At 37.3% G+C, this 23,572-nt stretch overlaps 1 protein-coding gene across 1 annotated transcript in view; it reads left to right on the top strand.

Moving 5' to 3' along the window:
* Window positions 1–23,572, top strand: part of oxr1a (oxidation resistance 1a) — a 222,080-nt gene that overhangs the window by 17,296 nt on the left and 181,212 nt on the right. The window contains exon 2 of the mRNA XM_088326394.1: window positions 11,740–11,829. Within this exon, the coding sequence (XP_088182520.1) occupies window positions 11,813–11,829 (17 nt within the window). The 5' untranslated portion in view covers window positions 11,740–11,812. The remainder of the gene's footprint in view (window positions 1–11,739; window positions 11,830–23,572) is intronic.

Genomic DNA, 23,572 nt, shown 5'->3' with positions numbered 1-23,572 from the left:
GGTTTGCAATTGCTGGTATGGCCACTCTACTTTGAATGTGAAAGTTATTTTAAGACATCAAATTCTGCACGTTTTACCCTTGCCCTCCTAAATAAAGTCAATGATTAATGTGTAAACTTTTTAGGCCATCTTTGTAATAAACTATTGTTTGTTGTTCACTTGTTTTCAAATAACTTGGTTTGAGATCATAAATTAAATTACTTGACTCAACTTGTTTTATTTGTAACTGTAACGGTTGCTACATTGTTGTGTGTGTGCAGTAAAAATCAGTCAGTAAAGACTGGTTGAACAAAATAACATGTAAAGCACTGTAATCCCTCGCTATAAGGCGTTTTACTTTTCACGGTTGTGCTACTTCACGGATTTGCATTGTTCTGCATTGTGATTGGTTAAACAGCAATTCTCGTGTTTTATCTGATGGTTCAGGAGCCATTTGTAAAAAAAGGACATACATACAGTATTATTTGTTAAACAAATACTTAAGCCCGTAAAATGGTTCATTAGTTGGTTTCAGTGTATAACAAAGTAATTAATTTTATAATGTTTTTTACTGTACGGATTTCACTGATCATGGGGTCTTTTTTGGAAGGTAACCTTGTGATAAAGAGATTCCTACTGTATCAAAGGAGGCAAGAAACTAAGTAAATATAATAACACAACCTCAATCACTATATATATATATATATATATATATATATATATATATATATATATATATATATGCAAAAGTGTATTCAAGACAATTTTAAAGGTGAATAAAAGGGAGATTTGTGTGTTTGTTTTGTTTATTTTATTTTTTACAGAAGTGCTTTGTATGTTGAGTGCATCGGGATACGAACATTTATATATTTCAAAAAAAGTAATCTTAAATAATAAACTCAAAATTGGCTAGGTAGCCAGGAAAAGGAGGCAAAAATTAATAATGCAGCAATTAGGAAACAAGCAGAAGCATTTTGGACCAAACAAAAACAGTTAATAAAGGACTCTAAATAAATAGTCCGGTAACAAAATTTTATATATTTATATAAATAGTTATTTAATGCTAATAGAAAAAAATGTCTGGGGAAAATAAACGCAGATTTTTAGCAAGCATCTTGGAAGCTGACATTCTTGATTTGTTTTAATAGGCGTGCCGCATTAAATGATTTGATGAACAGGTTTGGCTCCCTGGTCCTTGACTTTGGCACCTGAGCTCTAAAATGTGAATCCAATTATGTTGTAAATGTATGAAAATAAGTGTTTGTGTCTGTTTGAGTTGTGGCCATCATATTTAACTATTGTGACTGTATAGAGTACAATAAATATTGGCTGATGCTGTTTGGAGAAATGTATGTAAGTGGAACAAAAAACAAGTCAACTGCTAAATAAGAGATGTTCTGTAAAGGATCTGACTTCATAGGAGTCAAGCTTGCATTTCGTAATAGAAAAATGAAGTGGGCTGTGCTGTTGACAGTTCCCTGTGTTTTGCTTTGGAAATTTGCTTTTGGTTCTACTTTAGGCACAGGCAGTGCTTAAAAGCTGACTCAAATGTTTTTTGTTTGTTTTAAGGACACTCCTTGAGCATTTGCCTCTGTCAGCCTATTACCGTGCCCAAAAAAAACTCCGCAGAGAAAAGTTCCCAGCTCGCTTGTCTTTTTAACATGATGTGACAGTGTCCCAGTGACGCTATAGACCAGTGGTGTCAAACAGGCAGCCCGCTGGCCAGATCAGGCCCGCTAGGGGATTGGATCAAGCCCGCGAGACAACGCTGAGGGAAGCGCAAGAGAAAATCGAGCCGCATGTTGAAATTTGTCCACTTGATATAGCCAAAGCCAGGTGCCTCTAACAAACGCTGTACTTGTATTCCTTTCTCTCTCTCTCTCTCTCTCTCTCTCTCTCTCGCTTTCCCCTTCATGCTTTTTCTCTAATCTACTAGTCCGGCCTCTGAGAGAATGTTTGTTCTATCGCGTGGCCCCCGAGTTAAAATGAGTTTGACACCCCTGCGATAGACTGAGATTCTGCATCAATAAATGTGTGGACAAAATAAATGTGAAATTTCATTGGAACATTTTACAATTGTAGCTGCAGTTTAACCTTGCAAAACACGTTTAATGTCAGAAGCAAGAGCTAGTTTCCATACTGAAAACAACAACAAAACTGCCACACACTGGCGGGCCGTGAATTTTACACCTAGGCCAGAAATCCTTTTTATTTGTGCACAAGATCTATCCTCCTTTTTTTCCTGAATACAATTTCAATTACCTTTTCGTACAGATTATCCTTGGAGGCACGGCGCGCAGTGGTTAGCGCATGTGCGGCACAGTTCATGTCATAGGAGCCTCCTGTGTGGGTTCAAATCCAGCTCCAGACTTCCTGTGCGGAGTTTGTATGTTCTCCCCGTGCTTGCGTGGGTTTCCTCCCACATTCCAAAAACATGCATTTCAGGTGAATTGGCCGGTCCAAATTGTCCCTAGGTGTGAATGAGCGAGTGAGTTGTCTGTCCCTGTGTGCCCTGCCATTGGCTGGCAACCAGTTCAGGGTGTCCCCTGCCCACTGCCCGATGATTGCTGGGATGGGCTCCAGCACCCCCGCGACCCTACTGAGGATAAGCGGTGCAGCTGATGAGATGAGATGAGATGATCCTTGGATTTCAGTTCCATCAAAAAGTTATTTTGTTATCGTTTGTATTTCTGGCATAAGATTTAGGGCTGACAGAAGCAGTGGACACAGGGATTCTGTATTTTTTGTTCTGATACTTCTGTTACCGCTCCCTAGCCATTCAGTTTGTCAAACTGCTGATGTTTCGTTATGCCTTCTAGAAGGCCACGGTGTCGCCAACATAACAGATTGTAAAAGCTTCTGAATTTATTCCTGACCTTGGCAACAAGTAATGGCTGAAATGTGATTGTTTAAAAGCTTAAATATGAAAGCACACATCTTGAAAAAGGGAAAAAGCCACAATTGAGAAAAAAAGATATGAAAAGTTATCTTATATTCCACTTCTTAGGCTCCCGACCAATCGTGACCCTAATGAGGTTAAGTATTGGACCACTAGATGGTACTGTATTGTCAAATGTGAATGAAAACAAGTGCCAAATAAACACAGCGTAAACATGGCAGCGTTTTCTAGGTATGGATTCCTCTATGAAAAATAAATGAGAGTTTTTCGAGGAATTAACATTGGTATGATTGGTTATGTATTTTTGCATTTTTGTATTTTTCCTGAATGTTTTTTGTACCTATAGGCACTAAATACAACACACTGTGTTCATGTACTATTAAAAATACATTTATTGTAAATATTATTGCCACTGTACACTGTACATTAAAATGTAAAATGGTTTGGTTCCTGTTGACATTCTGGCTGGTTTTACAAATGTAAATAAATGTAAATGTAAATGGTCTGCAATTATATAGTGCTTTTGAAGTCAATGAAGACCTCCCAAAGCGCTTTACAATGTGCTTCACAATTTTCCCTTTTACACTCTAACTAACCAATAGCAGCGTCAGCAATGCAAGGCTACCTTGCTATCGGGGGCATTAGGGATTCAGTGTCTTGCCCAAAGACAACATATAACTCAGAGGGGCCGGGAATCGAACCTGTGACATCTTGATCCCAAGACAAGCGCTTTACCTCCTGATCCAATGTGAAATCTATACATGAATCGAAGAAATCTGTTATGTGGATTTTAGTGAGACAATATTCTAACAAGCTAAAGGTCAAGGCTAAGGTGCGGTATTTGAAACAAATTGAGGAACTAGAAGGACTTGACCTATTTCAACACACCTCACTGATGGAATCCATGCCCCACCTGAATGCTATATATTTTCTTTTCTCATATTGATGGCTTTCATTACTCAGCAAGCAGAAATGGGTTTTAAACAGTTATTTTGTTTAGAACGTGACAAAAATGCTGTAGAATTTAAAAAATATATATATTTTATTGGATACTTTTTTTCCCAGAGCGATAACAACAATGCTGCTTTCCGGTACAGGACTTGTAATTAAGGCACCACTTCTATCTTCTAACACATGTATATATCATTGGCTAGTCTTCCCTGCCCAGTAATTGACTGACAATTTTCAAAATGGCTTTACATTTCCTTCCGGGCTCACATGACCCCTATTACTGCAGAAACTGAGCAATCAGGCTTTGTGTGTGCCATCAGACACAGAAAACGGAATTAATAGTGGAGAAAGAGGAGATGAGAGACTGAGAGGCAGATGTAAACAATGGCTAGGTGCTGACATAGGACAGAGCGCCGGGACACTAGTGGAGAGCAGATGAGTCATATTACTGCAGCGCCGCACAGATTGAAATGCCACTGCAGTTGCTGAAAGGGTACATCATTTTTGGATGGATTGAAACACATGCATACTTTTTAATTGCCTTAAAGTCTTTGAGTTATTCTTTAAGATCCAATGACCACTGTTTTTTGTGCAGATGATAACATCTTTGTTTATCAATTTATACAATATTCTTTTTTTATAAAGTTATGAGTTTCCAAGGTTTTTCTGTGATTTTGTTTTGTAATTAACCCTTCTTTTAAACCAACCCTGTTAGGCATGGGACTGTACACAAGATTAATGTTTGAATTTTTTTTAGAAGTCTTCTAGAATTTCTAGAGCTTTAATTGATCTTACCATGCAATAAAATATGCTTTGTTTTCCGCGCACCTGCCGAAAATAATCTTTGTTATATCTTTTTTACAGCGTCGTGAATTTTTATGCACTTACGTACACATTTGTCATTTATGTTATTAATTTACCATAAATTATTGTTTATTAATTCCTAACCTGCTCATATCGATTAACTAACTTCATTTTTGTTTCATTTATTTTGATGTGATTTTATTACTTAGTATTAACATCTTTAATGCAACAATGACTGTACTAATGTGCTGTGTTGATAATAGTTGCATTTTGGCTGTAGCGGCTTTAGCCCATGGCGGTAGAGTTTAGTTGTTAATGCATAGGGATCATACTTTTAGCTTTAGACTCTAGCCATATTGGCATTAGCGCCACATGAAAATTCTTTACCCATTTAGGACAGAAATATAGTAGGAGTGCTTTTATTACTATCACGCACGTGATGTATATCCACTTTTTATTATTATAGATTGATTCATTGATTGATATATATTTATTTTCTTATGTTATCAAATAGAATGTCACAATGGGTTCAAAATCAACAACTTTTAGAAACAGTTCAGCAAACAAGGAAAAAATTGGCTGACTGGGTGAACAGCCTTTCACAATAATTAAATTATTGTTATTATTATTATTATTATTATTGTAAAAGGATAGTGGGATGTTTAGACGTGTTCTAATGGATGGGCAGGGCACCTGTATGATGCGGCAGGGGTAAACCAGTTAAAGCTGTCGGGCCCTGCTGTTGAACAGAAGAGTGTGTTGTGTTGTGACATGTCCGCTTTCTTGTGTCCTGTTTCATCTGGAGGGACGAAAGCATGACCAACTTGGGTGCCGAGGTGCCTAACTTGTTTGGGTGTTTGTGCATTTGGGTTGGCCATGGTCCCAAAAATGTTGTGTTGCTACTTTTTCCCTTTTTTTATTTTCTTTGTTTTTGTATGTGTTTGTCTTGCTGTCGGTCACCCCTTTCGAGGGATATGACCAGGGTAGATAGATAGATAATTGTTGTCATTGTAATTATCTCATCTCATCTCATTAGCCGTACCGCTTATCCTCAGTAGGGTTGCGAGGGGCTGGAGCCCATCCCAGCAATCATCGGGCAGTGGGCAGGGGACACCCTGAACTGGTTGCCGGCCAATCGCAGGGCACACAGGGACAGACAATTCATTCGCTCATTCACACCTAGGGACAATTTGGACCGGCCAATTCACCTGAAATGCATGTCTTTGGAATGTGGGAGGAAACCGGAGTGCCCGGAGGAAACCCACGCAAGCACGGGGAGAACATACAAACTCCGCACAGAAAGTCTGGTGCTGGATTTGAACCCATGACAGGTTCCCATGACATGAACTGTGCCGCACAAGCGCTAACCACTGCGCCGCCGTGCTGCCCATTGTAATTATTATCTTACATTTAATAGGTCTTTTGGCCAATGACATGTCCACTAATGATCCCAATAGCCAAGAAGAGATACGTAGGTTTGAGAGCATTCTCCTTGCTGTGGAATGCCCCGCACTCTGAGATTTGATCTGCAACCTCAGTGGAACTGTTTAAATCAACACTTATAACACACTCATAACTCTATAACTTATAAATTACCTATATTTTATGTAATGCAACTTCTATTGCAGCCTGGCCAACTTGGAAGATAGATTACCTCACATGCGGTTCTCTCTCAAGGTTTCTTAATTTTCCTCATGCTGAGTTTTTGAGTTTTTCCTTGCCCTCGTGTAGGTTTAAATCAGGGGATGGTGAAATAATAGTCTGTAGTCTCTAATAGTCAGTGGTCTGTGCTGCCCTTTGAGACTTCTTGTGATTAAGGGCTATACAAATAAACATGAGTTTACTTGATTTCACCTGAAATGCTTTAGAAAAAACACGTGAGGGTGTCTTAGTCTTCATAGGATTTCCCTGATTTTTTTATGTGTGTCTGTAAATAAGTAGCGACCAAAAAAATACAGCAAATGAAAAAAATATTGTGCTTTTAATGCTTTGCAGGAATGAGATGTCTTGTGGAGTTTAAATGGAGCGAGATCTTGCCCATTGCGAGTCCCTATTGTTGTTAGTTAGAGTATTTTTCAGAGATAAAAAAAACTGCGTTGGGAGATGGAATGCTTGTTCCCTTCACAGGCAGCTTTCGGGTATACTGACCATGACCTGTCCTGTGTTGTTTCCTTCCTTGTTCTTGCCTATTGAGCAAATAGGACCCTTGATCAATAACTCAACTTTCACAGCTCGCTGTTTGGATCCATTCCAGTGAACAGCTCAGCACATATCTGTTTTCTTTCTCTTGTTTGTCATTCACAAACTCAGTAACTGTGAAAATATATATTAAACATACATGCAATTTAAAAAAAAGATATGTTTTATGTGTGCATAGACACTCTCATAATATCATCGCCACTGCTAGGCTCACCTTATTCCAATGTGAAATCACTCAGGCAGCCTTCACCTCAAATCTGCCATATGTTAGGTCTAACTTTGGGATTTTACTTAGGGACCGCAACAGACCATGTCGAAAATAATCAATAGTACAAATAGTTGAGGATGAATACCATTGTCACCAGACACATTTTTTCAATAGAGTTAGGCATCTCTACATGAATATTATCTCTGCTTAGAGTTGTTCATGCACGCAACTGACTTTCACAAACTACAGGCTATGTAAACATACAGAAATGGTGGAATCAAAATGAAAATCATGTTTCTAAAGTTTGGGAGCAATTCACCCTGGATACGGCTAATAAAAATGATACTTGCAACATTTGAATAGCAGACCATGCGTATCCTGGCAGTACTTCGGTTATGTACAAATGTCAAAAGGGGAAGCATGTTGAACACTTGAACAAAACGGAGTCTACTCGCCTCAGTAAGATTTATGTAACTTTAAAGCCAATAGCTTTTTATGACATGCATTGTTCATTTTATACACATAAAATGGAGTTTGAGCGTCAAGCAAGAATGTGCAAGAATGTGAGTCCAAAATACAAACATAAGCTGTTTAAAAGTCAAAAACCACAAATGTCAGTTGTTAAAACCATTGGTTTTCAAATTGTTGAGAATTGTCAAATTATTTTGTCAAAGATTTTGCTGTTGACCACTAAATGATTTTGACAAAATACACGTATTTGTTTTATTTCCTGTTCTTTAAAATGCACTGATCCCTTAACCGCCTTTACTGTTCGACTGCCACTAATGAGCCTGTTTTTTGTCGGGTGGATCCCGTAACCACTATGATTGTAGGGGCACCATTTCCTGTGGTGTGTCTTGGGCAAATACAGCCTAGTGGCGCCTATCCCAGTCCAGGCCAACTAGGACATTGTTTACTTGATTTTAATTTATTATTCATTTGCCTCCCCCTAAAAAAATGGACAGAGGCTTTCTTAAAAGTTCATGTCTTGACTGACCGAGCACTGTGCTTGATTGTTTTTTTTTGTACAAATCCGCAGTATGTTTTTTAAAATATGTGTTTTTCACTACACATTTTTATGATCATTTTCCACATATTTAAACCAACATCATACTAAATTAAGAGAGATAAAAAAAAATTTTTGTCGATTATTCGATCAGCGTTTCTATAGTGGGTGACTTGTCGACTATTAAAATAGTCGTTGGCTGCAGCCCTAGTTTTACTGATGGAAGCTTCTATCAGAAGCTACCTTACCTACTGTCCCTCCGTCTATCGGAGTGATTTGTCTCAATCTATTACTTGCTTGGATGCTGATGGGGTCTGTCAGCATGTGCTGCATGCCCAAAGACAATTAAATGAGAACACAAGGCTCGCTTAATGAAGCTCGGCAGGAAAACCATCCTCAAACAAGGTTGTTTTACCAGATGGATAGAAGTTGACAAGGTGCAATCTGAGTCATGTCAGACGGGATGAGTTCCCTGTTGCATTGTTTTTGTTACGCACCAAAAGATTGTGTGAATGTCATTCCACAGTGTTAACATTAAAGTAATCCCTTGTTTTATGCGAGGGTTGCATTCCAAAACAGTCCCACGATAGTCAAAACCCGCAAAGTAGAAACAAGTATTTTTTTTAGATACCAGTAACATATAATATATACGACTGTAGCAAAATTACAACTATCCAGCCATCATCTGTACCGCTTATCCTCAGTAGGGCCGCGGGGGGGCTGGAGCCCATCCCAGCTATCTACGGGCAGTGGGCAGGGGACACCCTGAACTCGAATAACTGAATAATATGATGGAATAATATGATTTACATTGACTTTTACAAAAGAGATTACAGAAATTGTTACAGTAATACTCCCACACAAAAATGTGTGAATGTGGAGTTTTGAACTGTTGAGTGAATTGATGGCATGAGCGAAGAAATAGAGATATATCTGGAATGGTTGCTGGTTTTAAGATGCATTTTACAGGCGCCTGAGGAAAAGAGTTGTAAGATGCAGAACTCCGTTTAGGGAGGTTTCCCCTCCCAATGTCTTTTGCAGCATGGTATGAGTCTTAAAAATGTGTTGTCAGGCGGTATTTGTTGGTGTTTTTGTTTCTTGGGAGGGGTCTAAACATCTGTGGTTTTGGGATAGATATGCTGTAGCATCTACATGGTTTGGCCTTTTATTAACCCCAATGCATAATTTGGAAATGAATAATTTAAATGTTTGCATATAGACAGTGCACCAATTACTCAATCTCTCTGTCAGAACTTGTTACTCCACAACTTTGATATTGAAGTGATAATCCTGCAAATGATTAATTTGTCTTGGCTTCTTTAGCCAGCTCTATATTAATGAATTAATCATAGCGTTTTAATAATGTCAATATAGTTGGATTTTCTTTTCCACTCTATCAGTATTTACATGTGCTATTGTTTTATGTACCATTGCTGATTATGGCTTACAACTTATTAGTATACTTTTTCATGATATTTTAATATTTTTAAAATATAAGTTCTTTATTGTCATTGATAGCAACGTAGTGAAAATTGTTTGCAACAAAATTAGGCAAACATATTTAAAAGGTAGTTCTAAGTTGGCCTAAGTTATAACTGCCATTTATTTTCTAATAGTAGTGCAATGAAAAATAATGCATCGTAACAATAGCGCATTGAAAAGAGTGCAATAATATTTAGCATCAAACCCATTTTTCGAGATACCCGGTCAAGTATTTATTTTTCTCAATGTTGCAGGCTTGTTCAAGGTGGTGATGGGATGTTTCGCAATAATCAGCATTATTAAAACAATAAAAGATTTGCAATTTTTAGGAGATTTATGATAAATGCAGAATGTATGACATTTTTGATTTTTAAATTGCCTTACAGGAAATAACATTATCACACTATTGAAATATTCAGATACATTATTGTTATATCCATCTATGTTCCTGGGACCACGATTGCGTATTGCCTTTGTCTTTAGACATGCAGTTCCCTACTCACCTGACTGATCCGACATTTCCGGTGTAGAGCTACTTCGTAAACTATTGCCTGTGTGTATCCATAAGGCAACTCTATAAAGGAGGTGTCGTCAATGAGATCACGTGTATGCACATGCATGCCTGTAAAACAGACGTATGATCTGAGTCAAAGTTAGATGAGAACCAGGCACTTTAATCACTCGAATTCTCCTTTCCTTCCTCTCAGGCATCTACCCATCTCATTATAGAGAAGAGAAGGTGAGAAGTGAGGCCTGTGTAGACCTCCCAATTAATTATTGACTCCTGTCTTCTTTTACTCTAACATCTCATCTCCAGTCTCTGATAACCTTAACATAAAGAACCACTGACTACCTCGTGGCTGTTACATACTATAGTTAGCAAAGGGGTGCAATGTTTATAATAGAACATTTTGAGATCCCAGTGGGTGGGCAAGCTCGTGGGGTACGGGGGAATGCTCCCCCAGGAGAAAATTCCTTACATTTTGAATTCAAACGCATCGATTGTGTACATTCTTAGAGCAAAATCAGCAAGCTAAATATATGATGAATGGTTGCCCTTGTAAACTATTGAATCATGTATACTCTAGTTATGGAAGGCAATAACACAGCAAACAAATCACACGCATGAAGCATGGTAAACAAGACAGGAGTTTAATGCAAAAAATGTGCTAGTCTTCTATATAGGCTAAAAATAGGTAGTGTTTTGCCGATGCAGTACTATTTAAAGGTATCAAATCAGCGAGTTAACAGACTAAATCACCAATATGACTTAGAAATTTAAATAATCAGAATACCCAAATTGGTGATTTTGTAAATGATTTGATTAAATATCAGTACAGCTGCTTTTGTGTTTGCTACTATGAGAAGATGCTGGTTCTTCTTTGATGGTTTACTGTAGTCTTCTGCCTGATAGGGAGGGTTGGTAAAAGTCTTTCTCTCAGTCACTAACTAGGTATAAACTTTGGAGAGTTGCCGAGGGCGCTGTGGGAGATAGAGAGAAAGACTGAGGTATCTGACAAAGATGCGGAGCACAAAAAATCACAGAGGCGTTTTCGATCATTTATATAATGAGAACTCTAAAAAAATATTTTGATTAACTTTGCGTTTGTATATTATTACAAATATCATTATACTTTTTATGAATATAAGTTTATGAGACTCTGGCAGGACCAGTTAAACCATGGCGGCCAGCTAAAATATTCCTATGGTAAGGGAAACACTGGGATGCTTAACTTGCAAGGCAATAAGTGTTACTAATACTACCAACAAAGTTACATGCACAGCACTGACACAAATTGAGGACTCTAAATTTAGAGTCATCAAACCCATTTTTCGAGATACCCGGTCAAGTATTTATTTTTCTCAATGTTGCAGGCTTGTTCAAGGTGGTGATGGGATGTTTCGCAATAATCAGCATTATTAAAACAATAAAAGATTTGCAATTTTTCAGGAGATTTATGATAAATGCAGAATGTATGACATTTTTGATTTTTAAATTGCCTCAAAGTTGTTTGATGTATTACTGTATTTGTTAAGACTAAAATATCATTGTTAGGAAAGGTGATCAGTTACAGCCAGTCAACTAGCTCAATCAAAAGCTTGCCAATGTAAATTTACACAGGTCATGCTCTGCTAAGCTAAGCAAAATAAGTGTGAATTTTGAATCTCATTGTATTATTTTTCTCTCTGTGTGCCTGTGTATTCCTGTAGGTTTGAAAAGACAACATCAAGCGAAAACTTTCTTAAGAGCTCTGTCATTGAGACGGAAGACCCTGCGAGCACCATGTTCAGCACCAAAAGGTAAGAACAATGTTACTTTTCCCACATTCCGAATTGAACATTCAAATGAAGATTAAGCAGCGGCTTGGTGACTTAATCCAACATGTACACATACACTATACAAGAATGCTACGATGTATTTATAGATATAGAGCTGATAATCCTTCATTCGTGTGTAAATAATTCATTCGGACATGTTACATAAGCTCAGTCTGACTTTTTTTTAAAGGGAAAGTTAACTCAAAGGTCTTTTTGAACAGTACTATGGTGTAGTTTCCAAACACAGTATTTTGTATTATCCAGACAGGTCATCATTTGTACGCTGTAAACAAGGCTAAATTAAGTCCATGACGGAACCATTTGCCTACTTCTGCGCCGACTAATAGCTTTTCCTTTAAATCAGAAAAACTGCATTTTATTCTGTGCGGAAAGTGGCACTTTTCTTCTTCCACACCAGGCATGTCAAACATTGGATGATTTAATCTGTCCTGCCGTAAATTTTGGAGTATGTCACAAAATAAAAAACAAGTATCTATCTCATTTTTTTCAGAAGTTATGTTTTTTTAATAAATACATACTAGATGCTCCTTACCGCTAGAGGGCAGTAAAGGTGGAAAAGAGCTGACGTCCAGTCTGGTTTCATTTTAAAGAAATATTGTGCAGTATTTTCTCAGCTTTAGTAAGTTTGTAATTTGAACTGATGTTATTGGCCATTCACAACTAAAACACGTGTTATGTATTTATTTTTATTTATTTCAAAACAAATTGGCAATTGAAGCAAGCATATTTTTATTTTTAGTTCGCACTTGAGTTTGTTAATTTTTTTATTTTTGTGGTGAGTTGGTTCAGATGTAAAGCTACATTTACTCATTGTTAAAATAAACATATTGTTAACACATTCAATTCCAAACATGAAAATATTTCTTTCTGTTGTCTGAATAAATGTGTTGTTCTTAGAAAAGATCCCTTATAATCAGTGATTTTAGTCTGCAGTGTCGATCATACATGTAGGCTGAATGATAAAACATAGTACTGAAAAACAAAGCTAAATTCTTTGCGTTGTGTTTGTTACTGATCCGGCCCTCCTGGGAATATAAAGTCTGGATCCAGCCCCAAACCGAGTTTGACATACCCGTTTTACAAAAACAATATCAAGACATCTTTTTCAGATTAGTGACAAAGCAAATAACATAAAATATACTTTCGGACTGTTGACTTTAAATTAAATAGTTCAACTAGCATTTTTTTTCCCATCTTCCTTTATACTTCAGTTGATAAAACGACAAAACAAAATAACTCATTAGCATTAGCTAAAATTACACAGGGAAAAAAACAGTTTAATCCTTCTGTTAGTATTATTTTCATTGTGTAGCAAAATGTAATGAGTGGCCAACCATCAAGAAGCCACAGCCAAGATTCCAGGGCCTCTGTTTACTAAATATACTACTTTGTTGCATATTAAATAATGAGTCTAATAAAAGGTCAAACATATTCAGGCCCTTACTACAAATAACCTTCTCTAAGTGAGCAATTTTGCAATAACTGGTATTGTTAGGTAACATGTCACATAGAAAAAAGTCCATGCTGTATTTAATGAGAATTGACTCCCATCCAGCATCCACCTGTCTCCCCACAATGTGTGATCATCACTCTGTGGGTGAGAAGATGATTAAACCAAGCCAGCACTTTGTCTTATGGGAGCTGTGTCAGCATAGTAGATGACACAGATGTGCTCAAAATGACTAGAACAGGTTGCTATCTGGAAATTCAAATCCTCTAAATCACATTTGCATTTTTGCTGAATACCAAGCTACTCATTTTTCTCCTTCTTAACTTCTGATTGAACCTAAAATGCAAGATAAAATCAGTGTAAGTAGAGGTTACTTTTTCCTGTTGTATCTTATATAAAGGATGGGCAATACTAGGAATTTGAAGATCGATACGACCCAAGTAAATACATGGTAATATTGATCGATACCAATCCCAAACTTATAGTTTTTGCTTCGAAATGGCATGATCATTCAATCATTTAACCCATCTCCTTGAGGAGGTTTATATTTACATTAAATACAGCACAGATATTTTAGGCACAATAAATGTTCATTATTCATAGAATAACTACAATTCAAACTTTAACAGTACAAAAAAATTGAAATATTTTTATTACGACTGTTCTGGAACCAAAACCAAGACAGTGAATCACAAAAGCAGTGATGTAAAGAAAATACAAATACAACAATGTCAATACGTCAATTATATCTTCCATTGCCCAATATTTAAGAAATAAAGTCAGAAAGTGCAAATACTATAAACAACATAATCCCAAAACTTTTAACAATATAAAAAAAAAATGCCTCTATAACAACTCTGTTACAGAGCAAAAGTCAAGTGAGTCAGACCAAAAATATCACCAATGTAATGAGCAGGCTCTTTTGGATCTGTTGTCATGGCGACAATAGATTTACAGGTTTTTGTCCAGGACAGTTACCTGTTTATATTTTGGTTGCTGCTTGTTGCTCTCTGTAAGGTGAACTTTTTTTCATGTGTTCATGTAAATTTGCCACCATGGCGGACAAATTTACTACTGAAATTTCACCTGGTATTGTCCATTTCTGTTAATGAATTCAATTCTTCCTGTTTGCCTTTGTCATATTTAGCTTCGGGTAGGGATTTATGAGTGTTTTTGGCCCTCTCTTTTGCCTGGTAGGCAAACTGCAGCAGCAGGCCAGGTAGGGAGTGGTGCCAGCCCATCACACAAGCAGTCAAAAGAGAGAGAGAGAGAGAGAGAGAGAGAGAGAGAGAGAGAGAGAGAGAGAGAGAGAGAGAGAGAGAGAGGAAAAGAGAGAGAGAGAGAGAGAGAGAGAGAGATGGAGAGAGAGAGAGAGGAAAAGAGAGAGAGAGAGGAAAAGAGAGAGAGATGGAGAGAGGGGGACAGCACTATGTATGTATAAAAGTGACGCTTTTAGGATAGTAGTGGAGAGTTGAAGTATCAATCCCAGTACAATAGTGTCGATCTGATCCAAGTACATGATTCGTATCGATAATATCGATATTTGGATTGAGCCACGCACTCTTCTTCATATTGTTTTTTTTTTTTTTGGTGTGGATTCTCTGCAACAATGTGAAAAAATTGTACTTAAATCAGCACTGTGATCAGATGTTGGGATACAATCTAATCTGAACATAGCATATTATGTCACAATTTCAATTGAATGATGGATCAGGGATATTTCTTAGTGCCATGTTCTTTGCACTGCTGATGGATTGTCCTAAACCCTTCAACATAATCTTTACAATAATGAACAGAACCAGTGCATGCAGCACATTCAGATCTTGGTTGTAGCTAAATATTCTCATCATAATTTAACTGGAGTGCTTCTTAACACACTATTTTATCTAAGACAATTATGACGTGACACCACTATGCACCAGCGAGTTTTTATTCATTCATCTTGTTTGCTGTTTGCTTTGGCTTCTCCGATGCACGATTTTAATGAATCTGCTTCATTATAAAAAGAGATTTAAATCCAACAGGCTCTTACCATGCTTCTACTATGTAAGCCATGTTACCATATGTTATAATACCCTCCCTACACTAATGCTGCTTTACAGCCTTTTTCAGCGGAACGTGTGGCGCAGAGTTAAGACCTGACACCCGTCTTCACAAAGATGTAATTTGTGGAGTTGTTGAGTTGTCCAGATGATGCACAAGGTTTTTTTGCTTAGATATTTTCATTTGTGTATTAATAATGTTGACACAAAATGATTTTTTTTTTAAATTTTCTCTAAAGTTCAAAACCCTTCTCCCATTTGACTGTTAATTTTTTATAAAGGACAAACTGCAGTTAGGGTTTCATTATTACAAATATCAAAAGCTCACAGTAATACTCAAAATGATTACATTTCACTTCTTTCTATATATTTTCAACTCCTAAAAAACTGTAGCACACTCTCCTCTAATCAAATTGGCAGGAAGTTAACTGACCCAATCATTCAAGTCAAGTCATGTTTATTTGTATAGCCCTTAATCACAAGGAGTCTCAAAGGGCTGTACAGACCATAGATTATTGCAAACCACAGACTATTATTACACCGTCCTAAGATCTAAAACCGACATGAAGGCCAGGAAAAAAAATCGAAAACCTCAACATGAGGAAAATGAAAATGAACCTTGAGAAGCGACCGCACATGAGGTAATCCCCCTTCCAGGATGACCAGGCTGCAATGGATTTTGCATTAACAAATAATACACAGATATCAATCTAGATGCGTCTGGTCCAGACCTAAAAACACCCAACCACAATACTAAGGACCTGCTCGTTATGTTGAAGCAGTGCAAAACAAAGATAAATGCAGTAATGGAGGTCTTTTATTTGGGCAGGGTTCGGTACATGGGAAGTCAGGTAGCAAGGCACTAGTCATGGTCAATGATGCAGGTAAGGGGTCCGTGTTCCAGTAAACTCAATCAGTGAAGTCCAAGAGTTTGCCAGGCGGTACGTGTGATCTGGAAGGTAGGTAATGGTTTGCTACACTGAAATAACAAAGACTGAGACAAGAATGCTTGGGACCTGACAAGGAAGGCCACAAACTAGCACAGAGCCAAGGGGACAGACTGTTTAAATAGTGTTGAGGGAGAGTCATGAAAAGAGGGAAATAAGGACGAGCAATCACAGTTGTGAGGAGAAATATTGAACCCGGAAGTGAGCAACCAAATAAGGTAAGATCGAGACAGAGAAAGAGATAGAGAGAGAGCAATAAAGAAACCTACAGGGACACAAGAACATGAGTGCAGGAACGCAACAATACTCTTAACATTCTTATTTTCATGTCCAAGCAGCCCAAACTTAAAATGCCCTTAAGTGTATCAAAATGAGGGATTTCTTTTTTGATAATCATGATGTGCCGAAATATAAAACCCTTACTTTGTGAAAATTGAGGATTCCAGCATGACAACATTACAACTGCTCCAACTCCATCTAAATGTTGCTTACTCCATGTCACTATTTTCATTCATCCATCATTCTCAATTGATTATAATTAAATAAGGGAAAGATACACGATACAGGTCCCATAATTGTTAGCCCTTTTGTCAAATTGTGAAAATGCCAATTAACAAAGACAGACATTTCTTAATTCAATTTCCCTTTCAGTGCTAATATATAAAAACAATAATTTTCTCATCAATAGCCCCTGCAATCATTATCTTTATGGCCAAATATATATCCTCTCAGCTCGTATCATTTACAAAATGTTCTATAGATATTTCAGTCTCCACACGATGAAAAAGCTGATCATTGTTGCTTACTTTTGTTGATTCTGTCAATACATTGATGGTGATATCCAACTGATTGAATAGATCTGCACATGTTGCTGTTATCTTCATTGGTGACAAATCATTTTGAAGGATTCTTTTATTTCAGTTCTTCACCTTTTTTACTATTAAATTACTATTTCTCCATTGACACATTATTCATTTACGATCAAGGACCGTGTGGCGAACGTAGAGTTTTTCTATTTATGTGTCGTGAGAGCTTTAAGGGTCATGGTTGTGCTGTGAGTATCACCCATGATTTCCTTTTCATTGACATACTCATAATTCATTGTACTTGCAGGTGATGCTGTTACGGGCAATTCTAACTTGTGTCCCATGGTCTTAAAATCATCCATTCATCCATTATCTGCACCGCTTATCCTCAGTAGGGTCACGGGGGTGCTGGAGCCCATCCCAGCTATCTTTGGGCAGTGGGCAGGGGACACCCTGAACTGGATGCCTGACAGTTGCAGGGCAGTCTTAAAATCACTCCAAATAAATACTTTGCAAATGCAAATTAAATGCATGTTATGGTCCACTCTTCCCTAGAACATGACTTTCGAAATGTTGTTTTCTAACTTCTGACACTGCCTTTCAATAGTTTTTACCATTCCCAAAACAACCCATTAGAGTGCTTACCAGGTGAAAGAACGCCATGCCTCAGGTATAGGTGTCGTTGCGTGTGCCTATTCAAAATTAAACTGCAGATGAATACTAAATGTATTTATTATCAGTGATTTTAAATAACGTTTGTGGAGTTCCGGATAAAAAGGTCTTGGGCGCCGGACCTGGACTGCTGTCCACCAGATGGGGAACCCCAGGGTACTGTGTACTTTGTAGAATATAGTTAAATGCCTTTCAAAGTGGCTGACTTGTACAAAAAAATGACCAAATATTTTCTATCGGTGATAAGTAAATCCCTTCCAACCCTAGCGAGGATAAGCAGTGCAAATAATGGATGGATGGATATGTTAATCATTTATTCTGATTTTACTATCTGACACCTACAAAGAAGTTTGTTCAGGATGCAAGGGTTGTTTTTTTTATTTTGTCTATTATAATCATACACAGTTTCTCATGTTGTTGTTTTGGCTCACTGTTCGTTGTTTTTACTGTTATTTCGCCCTGTCGTTTATGATAAATTGAGTCATCAAAAAGGTAATTTGACCAATAGAGCCGTAATTAAAATACATTGACAGGGCTCCAGATGATGCTGATTATGGTCGCACCATCTCAGGCCTTATTTTTAATTTACTCTACCTTGTTATTTTGTTTAGCCTAATTAGTATTTGTGCACCACTTTGTACACACCAGTGGTTATGTACTGTTACTAAAGATGTGTATTTTAAATGCTGGAATATGATAGCTCATGTAAGCATAATCTATACGGTTAGGTTGTATTATAAACTTACAATGACCTTTTGTCACTAGACCCCAAACATACTTATTTTGCTAAAATTGTCACTCATCTTGCAACGGAAGCCACGTGACATACTTTTATAGCAAACTGCCTCTAGTTTACTTGACATCAAGGGGCCTTACACTTGATTACTTATGTATGCACAGGGAGGCAAGTGGTGTCTGGGGACGAGAGTGCGTGCTAGGAAGTGTTAACCCCCCTGCAAAGGCCTGCTGATCCAATCATTATTAACAAGCTGTCACCCCAAAGCTGTACTGAATCCTTGGGCTCACCTTCAATTGGTTGCATAACAATTTGTATTGGAAAATGTAACCTTTTAATCCTCCCTTTTGTTTGGCTAATTTATTATGTTTTTTGTAGACTATAACGCTTTAAACTGCAAGCCGAACGCAATAAATAATCACTACGTTTTCACACAGGTTGATTTGGATTCAAACAATCTACAATATTCCGGTTATGGAAATCCCTGTTAAAGCGCACTCTGGTCTGATTATCGTGGTAGACTTCGAGAAATATTATTATTGACATGTTTGGTTTGGCCGTTTAATTTTCGATTTATTCATGCATGCATACCTGTTTAAACCATCTGCTTGTTTGTGTTCATTACTGCAAGCATGCAGTTTTCCCCATTCTGATTTTTTTCTCTCCTTTGTTGGTGTTGCATAGAACTGTGGACTCGAAGTACAAATACGATGATACACGCTAACTCCAGCTTACTCTCTAAACAAGCCTCATGTGTTTTGGTTGATTTCTCAGGGATAATTCAGTTTTGTTTTCTATTCCCGAGGCGAAAATGCCTCAATTGTATCCGTTTATACAGAGTGTAAGTCAATGCTTTTGTCAAGAAACATACAAGTTGTACTTACACAAGACCTAGCTATGGAGCACACCTATGGAATGAGGAGCAAGCAAGCATCTTACTGAGTTTATTTTGGTGAGTGAGACAAATTATATCATCCTTTATTTAATATCAAAAGTGAAGGATCGGCCCCAAAATCGGAATTCTGATTTCAGGCGGACTATTTCCTGCAAGTAAAGGGACCCAATGTAATTTTTCTGCTTGCTTTTTTCTGCTTTCTGATTTCATAATAGTGTAGGTTGTTTATGTAGACACTCATACTAGGAGAGAAATCATGTTTAGTTTTTTGCGTAACAACATTTTTTCAAAAAGAAAATCTCTCAGAAAGACCTTTAAATGAAAGATTGGACCCTCATCTTTAACCAGAAATAAAATATTGTTTCTAACGTTTTCCGTCTTCCAGTAATTTGCCATAGAAAAAAGGTTGGTTTCAGCAAAACCCTATGTTTTGTTGCAAAGTTCAGAGTAAACACGGTTCAGTCTGGCTTTGATTTCATCAAAACATTGTCTATATCTGTTCATTCTGGTTCAGATATTTTCAACGCGATTTGGTGGACTTGTCATCATCAGATGTGAAATTTCCGTTAGCATTTACTTTAGTCAATACACTAGTAGATATATCAGCTTGAATAACGTTGTTTTAAGCATGATCTGCATTAAATATTTTACTTTTTTAGAAATTATCTCCACATTTCAGGCTACGGATCTCTTCTACTTCTCCTTTTTCCTCAAGTGGATTTTTCTCTGAGAGAGAGGCATCAATGCCTACTAGTGGCATGAGTTTGTCAGCACATTAGTGCTTGATTTTTACAGCGGTGATGACCAACAACAGGAGTCTCCTACCTTTTTCAAGCTGAGATATACTTTTTGTTACTAATTAGCACAAAGGGCACCCACTTTGATATGCATTTCTAAAACAACTTAACGTAAATATACCATGTCGATACTATGTTATTACCTGGTTAATTGTTGGAAGTGAGGTTGAATAGACTTAAGTCAACCATTGAAAAATACATTTACTAGAAAATCACAATGTCACAATGAACAGAATTTTTCCTTGCATTGCATCAAAATTGAGTCCTTCCAAATGTTAATAGAACAAGAGGAATGGATTTCCACTTATGTTTCCATTGGTCAGTGTTCTGTTTTCACCGTTTTTGTGGGTGTGATTTTGGTCAAAAAAAGTAATTATAGGGTTCAGGGTTAACATTTTATCTATGGTAGGGAAAGAACACAGTGCTCCACCATTTCTGCTGTCTACTGCTTATATATTTTGCACAAATGTCCTACATTGTAGAAGCCTGAATTGAGATCAAATTGGTGATGGAAAACAGGTCTACCTTACTTCCCTCAGGAGCATGATGTTTACTAGTCACAATGTGTTGCATCACACATTAAGTCATTGTAAAGCGGTTCAGTGTCAGCAAGTGAAATTGGCGAAAGAGCCTCCGAGCCATGTTCTTGTTTTGTTTTCATAGCAGGATTAATGCACGCTGTTATTTTTCTCCCAAGCTCTTGGCATTGCCAGGGCTTTCAAAAGGTCACCTCTAATCGGTTTTACATTATTGTTCATCCCTCTCACTTCAATCTCTTAATCCATAAAATGACATATGCAGAGTTTGTGTGTCACTCTCTTGTTTAGATTAGTATGTTTGCTAATAAAAGCCATATCTCAGTTGTTGAGTAACCAATGATCCCCGAGTATGCCAGGTTATGGCTGTTTCCCAGGGAAATTAGTAAATGCATATCAGTTATTGTCCCAAAATTGTTGGTTGTCAACAAGCAGTTTGTATGCTCCATTGGAAAGATTTTATAAGCAAGAAGAAAATAACTTTAACTCAGAGGCATTACACTTCAGTTTCCATATTGTTATATTATTAATTAACAAGTTATAATTGAATTTAGATTAAACCTAAATCATGTTATTTGGTAATTGTAATTAGGATACACGTGCAAGTAGAAGGTGTGGATATTGAAAGTGTAGGTGAAATTAATTTTCTTGGCATAAAAATAGTTGACAAAGTTAACTCAACATGTACAGAACAAAGTGACTAGAGGCATCTCTGTACTCGGCAAAGAAAAACATTGTGGACCGTAAATCACACTGCATTATTTTCAACAACTGTTTTTTTCTGTGCAGAACTTTGGGGCAACACTCATAAATGTACACTGCAATCCCTATCAATACGCCAAAATAGAGTCTTGAGATAATCCACCATGTTGGTTAGAAAGATCACACAAATGCACTTTTCTGGAAATCAAACAAATTGAAATTAACAATCATAACTGCATACATGCAGTGTTCATTTTACCTGTGAAAAGTGATGCTCAAAACTCTATGGGTCCCAACAGAGATCTATGGGTCCCCAAAATTTAGTGTTATCGCGGTTGAAATTGTAAATCGCCGACAAATATTTAATATAAATCTATATATTCATTCAGTTTTAATCATCACAGTTTATTGGTAATACAAATCAGTTATCACTTCAAGACTTTTTCAGTTCACAACAATATTGTACATTATACAAAATATCATTGCTGAAATAATTATATTAATCTATATTTTCATTCAGTTTTAATCATCACAGTTAATTGGTAATACAAAGCAGTTATCACTTCAGACTTTTCAGTTCACAATATTCTACACTATACAAAATAATATTGCTGAAATATTTATATGTTCATGCAGTTTTAATCATCACAGTTAATTAGTAATACAAAGCAGTTATCACTTCAAATTTTTCAGTTCATGTATTCTTCGTGGTTTGCTGTCCCGCCATAATTGTAATGCCTTCTGAAAGTCCAATCCATTATCATCCTCCTCATAGCGTAACCAGGAGTATAATTTAGTCAATTTTGGCAGAAAAGTCTTTTTCTTGCTATTATTCTTTTGTTTATTTTCTTTCATCGAATCGTTCGCTTCAAAACACGTGTTTTCCTTGCCTTTGCGGTCTTCTGAATAATTTCTCCGCCTGAAGAATTTCTCCCTGCTGTTTTTTTCGAAATTATTGACGTTGTTACCTCTTTCTGTTTTATGTTTCGACTTATTACCGACACTGAAATTACCAATTTTTTGTTGATTTGCACCTAATACCAACTGCTTTTTCGGAAGCATACTTCTCTTTCACTCGACAACTGCCACAACAATGAGGTCATCTCGAAGCAACGAGATCTCGTTTGCCGAGATCGGCGCGAGACCAAAACAACAATGGCGGATGGCGGATCTGCCTGACGAAAAGTTTGCAGTGCAGTAAATATTTGTTAAAAAAAAAAAGTAATCGGATAATAATGACAATTTGGTGTCAAAAACAATGCGTCCCAAGGACGCACGTTGATTTGAGACTATGCGTCCCCAGCAAAAATGATGTGTCTAGGACGCAGGGTCGCGGGCAAGCGAGAACACTGTACATGTGAAGTTTGCATGTTCTCCCCGTGCCTGTGTGGGTTTCCCCCAGGCTCTCCGGTTTCTTTCCAAAAAAGTTTAAATGGCCGGTCCAAACTGTCCCTAGGTGTGAATCCGCGAGTGAGTTGTCTGTCCCTGTGTGCCATGCAACTGGCTGGCAACCATTTCAGGATGTCCCCCGCCCACTGCCCAAAGACAAATGGGATGGGCTCCAGATAATGGATGGATGGATATTTCAATCTGTTTAGAATATTTAGTCCCTCCAGAATATTCCCACTTTCTCTGTTGTCCCAGTTCCTGGCACTTGGGTTTGCAGCAAATCCCATGACATTTCTTGGTCTATATACAAGATGCTGGGGGTAAAATTTGAAATCTGGCAGCAAAATTGCCTATTCCAGCCTAACCCTAACCCTGACTACCGACCATTCCAAGCTGCCGATTACAATCTTCTACGGGCTCCTAAAATGTTGATCATTGATGCATTTATTTCTGTTTCGCGCCAGGATGTCAAACTCGGTTTGGCTCTGGGACCGGATCCTGAAATTCTGTTCTCAGGCAGGCCGGATCAGTAAAAGAATGTCAACTCCTAATTTTCAGCTTGTATCTGGAGACTTCATTCTTTTTGACATACTCAGAAATTTATGGCAAGTCAAATGAAATCAACCAACCGGCCTACCAGCAGGCCATATGTTTGACATGCCTGGTATAGAGGGAGACTACAAATGATTTATTTATTTATTCTCTCAACTTATTTTAGATTGTAAAAAATGC

This window comes from Urocampus carinirostris, chromosome 2, assembly GCF_059441175.1.
Source record: "Urocampus carinirostris isolate Australia breed hairy pipefish chromosome 2, RoL_Ucar_1.0, whole genome shotgun sequence".
Taxonomy (NCBI): domain Eukaryota; kingdom Metazoa; phylum Chordata; class Actinopteri; order Syngnathiformes; family Syngnathidae; genus Urocampus; species Urocampus carinirostris.
Note: the sequence above shows the minus strand (reverse complement) of the source record. Positions and strands in the feature narration are given on the sequence as shown.